The sequence below is a fragment of the Cervus canadensis genome, chromosome 13 (genome assembly GCF_019320065.1).
Source record: "Cervus canadensis isolate Bull #8, Minnesota chromosome 13, ASM1932006v1, whole genome shotgun sequence".
NCBI classification, from domain to species: domain Eukaryota; kingdom Metazoa; phylum Chordata; class Mammalia; order Artiodactyla; family Cervidae; genus Cervus; species Cervus canadensis.
The window spans coordinates 51,427,997-51,435,542 of record NC_057398.1 but is presented as its reverse complement, the minus strand read 5'-3'; the positions used below and the strand labels follow the sequence as shown (position 1 = coordinate 51,435,542).

General features: G+C 35.9%; 1 protein-coding gene across 2 annotated transcripts in view; it reads right to left on the bottom strand.

The window, feature by feature from the left end:
• Positions 1–423: 423 nt before the first annotated feature.
• WDR26 (WD repeat domain 26) overlaps positions 424–7,546 on the bottom strand; it is a 35,409-nt gene continuing 28,286 nt past the window's right edge. For both annotated transcript variants that reach the window (XM_043486027.1, XM_043486028.1), the window contains exons 13-14: positions 3,906–4,091; positions 424–1,153 (exon numbers count right to left, since the gene is read on the bottom strand). In XM_043486027.1, coding sequence (XP_043341962.1) covers positions 1,128–1,153; positions 3,906–4,091 — 212 coding nt within the window. In that variant the 3' untranslated portion in view covers positions 424–1,127. The remainder of the gene's footprint in view (positions 1,154–3,905; positions 4,092–7,546) is intronic.

The following is a 7,546-nucleotide window of genomic DNA, read 5'->3' as shown; positions in this document are numbered from 1 at the left end:
CCTGCTGAATTCTTCTAACAAGCTCAATTATACTATAAACTTCCAAAGTGGTTATATCTGCTGATTTCTACTCTCTTGCTAGATGACACCAAAATGATTCCCCAAATTGAGAACTTGGAACAAAATTTGTTGAAAACTTATATGGACTACTGATCTCTCATGTTGGTACAAATTTAAAATTCTCTTTTTGAATCTTGAATTTCTTCAAGATCAGGTACTGATGTTCCTTCAGTAATAAAACAAAAGGGGAATAATCTTCAAAGCACTACTCTGAATTTTCTGTATAATGTCCTTGCAAGTACTGTTTCTGACCATGTCTCATGTGGTATTCCAGAAGAGCATCAGTTTATACTGCGTATCTAAGTCATAGAGGAAACTCTTTTTTAGCTGGTTTAGATTCCAAATGTATACAAATGAAGTCACTTTAATCCTATAAATACTTCTTAATTTATTTTTAAAAAATTGTGCTGTTAACCCTTTTACGGGGCAACAAGCTATGTGAAAAGTACAAAACTTTTTGTCAAATGTAATATTGAGAGTGCTTTTGACATAGTTCACTGGTTTATCATCTGGATCAGTATATACTGCGCAACGGGCAAGGCTAGAATCCATGAACCAAGCTGCAAAGATCTCAAGCTAAATAAGGCGGAAAGATTTGGAGAAACAAAAGAAGGAAATTCTTTCCTATCCAATGTATACTCTTCAGACTAATGCACTCTTTCTATCAAGCCTTCTAAACTGTTAAATAAAGTTTTCCAAACAAGCATTTAAACTTCATTACACAGAAGAGCAACAAGAATGGTATCCTGCCAGACAAAAGGCAGGAGGGAAAAAAATATATATACTGAGTTCAATGGGTAAGCCTGAATGTAGCACAGTTCTTCACAACCGATGGGGGGATAATTCAACACGGTGTCCAACAACGTTCTAACGACGTGCTTCATCTCAACTGGTTACTATGAAGCAAGGTGTAAATGTTTGGCCCCAATCGGGCTTCAGAAATGGTTCTTTTTTCATGACGAGCATGTCAGTCCAGCTATCAATCATGTTTGTTTGCACCAAATCCCAAGCCATTAAAATACGACTAATTTTAAGTTAAACAGAAGTCGTCTGCTCCAAATTCGCCATCAACTATCCATGCTACTGCATTCCTCTGAATGAAGACAAGATGAAATGTGTATTGGCAGAAAAGAAGAAGAGGGGAGGGGGGAGAAAAAAGTTACCAGTTAGAAAGTTTTGAAATCAGCATCATGACATCACAAAATATCTTAACAGTAAAAAACAATCACATCAAGGCAAATTCTTGGTATTTTCATCATGATCATTAAAACTGTGTATCACATCCTAGGCTACATATTACAGTCTAAACCCATGATTATTTTGAATATTGGAGAACCCAAGTGAATAATCATGTTGGAATCTTATACTTTAGAAGAGAATAAAGAACATCTGGCAGTCCAAGGTAAAACTGCATTATAACTATGTACTGGGTTGGCCAAAAACTTTGTTCAGTTTCCCTATTTTACAGAAAAACCCAAATAAACTTTTTTGCCCAATCCAATATTGAATTCTTTTAGTGCCTCAGTTTGAAACTCTGCAATATGACCCTACTCTGTGTGTGTGTGTGTGTGTGTGTGTGTGTGTGTGTGTGTGTGTGTGTGTGTGAAGGACAATGTGTCAACAGCTCTACTGATATAATTCACATACTCTACAATGCACCCATTTAAACTGGACAATTCAGTAGTTATTAGCATATTCACAAAGGATTGTACAACCATCAAGGCAATAAATTTTAAAACATCTTCATCACCATTAGAAGTCAATTAACAATCCTAAGCAATCACTAGTCTGCTTTCGCTTTGGATTAGCCTTTTTGGGATGCTTTCATATAAATGGAACCACAGTAGGTACTCTTTTGTGTCTGGCTTCTTTCATAGCATATTGTTTTTAAAGTTCATCCATGTTGTAGCATGTATGAGTACTTGATTCTATTCCATTTTATACAGTCCTCAAAAAAAATGCAGTATGAATTGTTACTGTTATAATAAAAGGTCAGCAATTCTTTTTGGAACTTAAGTATTTTTAGTTAAATGACTTATAGTATCTTAGGGTACTTATGGTTTTGGAATGCCATTTCCTTAGCTTCATCTACATTTTCCCCAAATGTCTATTCCAAACAGGTATTAATTAGAAAAAATGTTTTCGAGCAGGGGAAAAAGAACTCAGAGGATACCTTAATAAAAGGCATGTAACTAAGTATGTAGTTATAAAGAAGTTGTTTTCTTATTGTAGGTATAAATGAAAATCTTTTAGTGCTATACCCATTTGCAAAGCACAACTGAAAATTGCTTAATTTGACTCAGTTCTTACAACTGGACTAAGTTTGTCTCACCTACCATAATGAGTATCCACAGTAATTTAATTACCAAATAGCACTGCAACTCTTATTCCACTGTAGTGGAGGCACAAACATATCCTTAAAGCTATGTCTAAAATAAATCTACTTACAAGGTAAATCTGTTACTATATACCTAGTATTTTCCTAGTTCTTTGTATCAAATGTTTATTTGAAGAAATAATTTCCAAAATGACTAATAAAATTAGAAAAGCACATATAATCTCAGTTATAGATCTCTAAAGTATCTATGAGTAGGCCTTAAAACCTAAAACGGGACAACAAACACACACAACAGGAATTCAATAAAAGATTTTTTATTTTAGCTAATTCCAGAGGTGTGTTAGTGAAATCATGTCAGGTAGTGACCTACAAATACAAAAAGGCCCTAGAGTAACTCAAGAGTAGTTTTCAAACTTTTTGAGCTGTGTACTCTACATGCTTTTCACCCTTGTCTTTGGCTGTATATCCTCACCTACCAGTGAGATCTGGTACAGTTTGTACCACACAGATAAAAGCACAGAGAACATGCTTTTAAGCCATTTGGGCTACCCTGATAACCCTCCTCCTCTGAGAATAACTGAGAGCAGTTGGTCATCTTTCTTACTAAAACACTTAGGTGGGACACACTGTGAACCAAAAAATCTGTTTATCCGTTTCTAGGTAAATTATTTCTTTCTAAGCAAACTAAATATTTCTGCTCTGAAAAAAGAACAGGTAAGTCATTTACATAAAATTTCTCATTATCTCCTCTTTCTAGCATATCTTGCTCAAGTAAGCTATGTCCTTAACTGTTAGCTTTTTGGCTTTGGGCTTTCTTCTGGTATCTGAAAGTAATGGAAAACACCTTTCCAACTTAGATTTGAAGACCTGGTAGCACTCTACAAGTTAATTAGTCTTGCCATGCTTCAGTTTTCACAAACTGAAAATGAGGACAAAAACACTTCTCCATTTCTCTTGCAGGGCTATAAAGATGTTATGCAAGGCAGTGTATATAAAGGGCCTAGTGGGTTACTAGGCACATAGGTACATGATGAATTCTAGTTCCATTCTCTTTCTCTATCCATCATGCACAGTCCATGCTAGTGTGCTACATGGTATTAACAGATATTCATCTGTAAGGGTAAAACCATAAGCAAGATCATTCTGAAGCTGTTCAAATTTCATATACTAGCTAGTTTTCATAAGCACAGAAGTATAAAATACTTCTTGCCTAATGAAGCAAGATTTTTAGGGAGATTTTGAAAGTGGCAATACTAACTTGCCTGTAAATGAAGTGGTATATTCCTGCTTATTCTCACCACTGTCATCAATAAAACAAACAAAAAAATACTGTTGCATATTAGCTTAATTAAACTCCTGTGGATTGAGATACAGTGTACAATCTTTAAATGAGGGAGAAAATCTATTACATCCTTCACTTTAAAGTACCGCCTAAAAGTGCTCCAATGTTATGATAAAGTAGGCAAGGTTTCACTTGGGAAAACACGAGAATACTGTGCAATGGTACCTTCAATATTCTGGTGGTCTATAAAAGGTGCTGGTCCCCATATCCTAACAGTGCCGTCATCTGAGGCGCTGGCCATCATGGATGGAATCTGCGGGTTCCAGCTCACGCAGTTGACTGTACGTGTGTGCCCTGTCAGCTCCGCAATTGGCAGTTCACTACGTTTGTGCCAGATGTAAACCTTGTGATCTGAGTAGCAGTAATTCAGAAAAAAGTTGGCAAAGTGTAACAGATTAACAAAATTGATGATTTTAAGTTTACTGCTCATTACACACACATTTAACTTATCAGACTTGAAAGGACAACAAAAATGTGAATAATTTAACATATTTTTTGAAAAATCCATTTAAATTTTAATAAAATACACATTTTCCTCCTGTTAAAAATGACAGACTAGCTTGCAAGTCATCACAGAATCTGCAATATTCTCTAATACATAATGTGTAATCACAGTGAAGACCACTGAATATAAACAAATCTAGGATGGAGATAAATTCTATGGAAATAGAGGTGACAGAGAAGCAATGTATCCAAATTCAAATATGGCAATTAAGATGACAGCTAAATGTTGAGTGCTTACAATGTTCTAGGTGCTAAATAACTACGTTATTTAACCTTCATCACCATCAGGAGGTGGTGCTTATCCCTTTTATGGATGGTGACTGATGAACTGCAAGTGTAAGCAATCTGCTCATGGTTAACAGCCGGTAAACGGTGAACCTCGGATTGAAATCCAGGAGGTCCTGCTCACGTGTTTACTTGTGAGGCTAGACAGCTGTCCTACAGCTATATCATAATATACAGCTGTATATTATGTATATTATACAGCTGTATATGACTGTGTGGCAGTCTATTTACAATCTCATCAAGTGCCCATAAAAACCAAAAACCCCAACAACTTTGTTTCTTTGGATAAACTAATCTTCAAAAACAAAACGCAACAACTGTCCAGTATAGAGTAGTCGTTCAGAGTAAGGGCTGCAGTCAGACCATTGGCCCACACTCTCCCTGTGTGGCACACGTCCCACTCCCTGCAACTTTTCTTCTGCAAATGGGGAGTCATACTTACCTCATCATGTTATGAGGATAAAGTACGTCTGTATATGAAGAAATGTTTTGAACAGAGTCTAACACACAGTAAACACCATGTATTACCATAAAGAGTTAACTAAATGTAAGTGATGGTTCTTGAACAGACAGCAGAACCCCAGGGTGAGTTAGAAAAGTGTCCCATCTGAAGAGCTGTCACTCAATTAACATGATCAATGTGGGAACTTTCAGCAGATGTGCTGCTTACTGAGGAAACTTTACAGTGGTGAATATGTAACAAACTTGTGGTAAAAGAACATGCCCTGGTTTCAAAACTCACAAAGAGAAAAAGTTGTAACCACTGTTGAACATTTTTTTGTGTACGGGAAGTGAAAGTTAAAAGGAACTCACTGAAGTACTGAATTTATCTTTCCTAGAAGGTATTTGTTAGTTCAGTCATTTTTGAAAATAATTTTTCTTGAATAAAATAAAAATAACAAAAGGAAAAACAAAATGCCCAGACTAGCTATGCTTCCCCTTGGACAGAGCAAGTCCACAAAGAAAGATTATAGGCTTTCTTGAAAAGTGAGAATGCAACTGAAATCTGCCTACATTTGGATGAAAAACGCTTCTGTGAACACATACCCGAGGAGGATATTTATTGAACATGCAGCAAAAATTAAGAAAGATCTGAGCAGATAAGGTCAGAATGACAGGCCTTCTGATAAAGTTCTGCTTACTTTATCAGTTTAAGGAATCCAGTGCCTATGCAGAGGGAAAAATAAGTTTTTCTCTTTATTATCAGCACAATGAAAAGGCTGGAGTAATGGCCTTTTAGGGAGAAATGCTTCCTATTGCTCTATCTTATGTTGACATTCATGTATTTGGGGGTTTGGAAGGTTCTTAGAATATATTTCTTACAAATAAATGATGAATGGATTACTGTGGACATCTTGGGAGATAGCATATTTTCTATAACCACTTGGTGTTGAAAACATTTTTAGAGCCATTCTAAACCACCTGAGTCATGAGAATCTTAATCTCTTTCCTTCACAGTTATGTTTCATTTTTAGCCCTAAATAGAATATAATGTGGCTTAATTACATTGTTCATAAGGCTTAGTTCTAAAGTTAGTTTGGGCCAAAAAAAAAAAAAAAAGATTGGCATCACTAGGGATAATGGTGGCAATACATATTTTTTAAAAGTACTTCTATGCTATGTATTATTTTTAGAAAGAGTATACGGGATTGTCACAGTTGGTAAAGGATCCACCTGCCAATTCAGGAGACATAATAGATGTGGAGTTCTATCCCTGGGCCAGGAAGATCCCCTGGAGGAGGAAATGGCAACCTATGCTATGGTCCATGGGGTCGCAAAGAGTTGGACACACACAGACACACAAAGATACACATGCCAGGAAGATCCTCTGGAGGAGGAAATGGCAACCTATGCTACTGTCCATGGGGTCGCAAAGAGTTGGACACACACACACACAGGATTGTGAGGCATAATTAAGAGGGGTAAAAAACCCCACCAGGAGCAGGATTAAATAGCGCATGGGGAAGGATCTTCAAGTAGGAGGAGCTAAAAAGCATGTAGAAGGCTTAATATGTTTAAATCATATCAAATAGAAACCAAAGGAAAATCTAGAAGAAAATAACATGATTAAACTAACAGATAAAAAAGATTTTTTGATGGGAAAAAAGTGAACTCCCAATTGTTACCTAGCAAGCCACTGTCTCGTTTCTTAATCTTATCTGAATGACTTTTTTAGGGGAAAGAAAGAATGAAGTCATATGCTTCATGTGAAAAATCTAAATCTCTAAATGTCTCTTTGTCCCAATCCTTAAATACACCTTATACACAAAGGAAAAACTCATGTGTCACCTTGTGATTCTTTTCTACTGAGATCATTTTTTTTTTTTTGGTCAAGAAAGGGAAAATAGAAACATCTCACACAGTAACTGAATGTTACCAAGTCTTCACCAACAGAATCCAGTTCCTTGGTCTATCTTGGAAAACTAGATTCAGTTTTTAAAAAATGACTTCAGTAATTTGCTGCTATAGTACTAGAACAGCGAAGTGGGTACTCAAGAAAATGTGCTGAATGAAAATTTTCAATAGTCTGCCATTATTTGTTTTTATCACCTTAAAATGTACAGCAACTTTTAATACTGCCTCACTTATCTGTGCTTGCATATTTTAAACAATTTGTTTTAAATTAGACTACTTGAGGCACGTGCTTGCCTGATATACTGATGTTATTAGACCAGAGTAAGTTATTAAAAAAGGTAGTAAATTCCATAATTTGAGCTTTTCTGAGACCTTAAGAATCCCATGGTCTCAAAGAAAATCTAAATTATTTTCTTTGGTCATTAAAGAACCACTGAAGATCTGATTATAGTGAATTTTGTCCAAGATCAAGTAAAACATAATTAACCTTGATTTCTAAGATACTATTAACATCTGAAAACCGTTAAGTCTCACAAAAAGAAAAATACCTACAGAAAAGTAATGATTTAACCACATCTTCACTTGACACATGCACCAAACCCACTTCTACACAGCCACAACAGGCACTGCTGATCCGTGACAATGAGAAGGACTCAAACCAT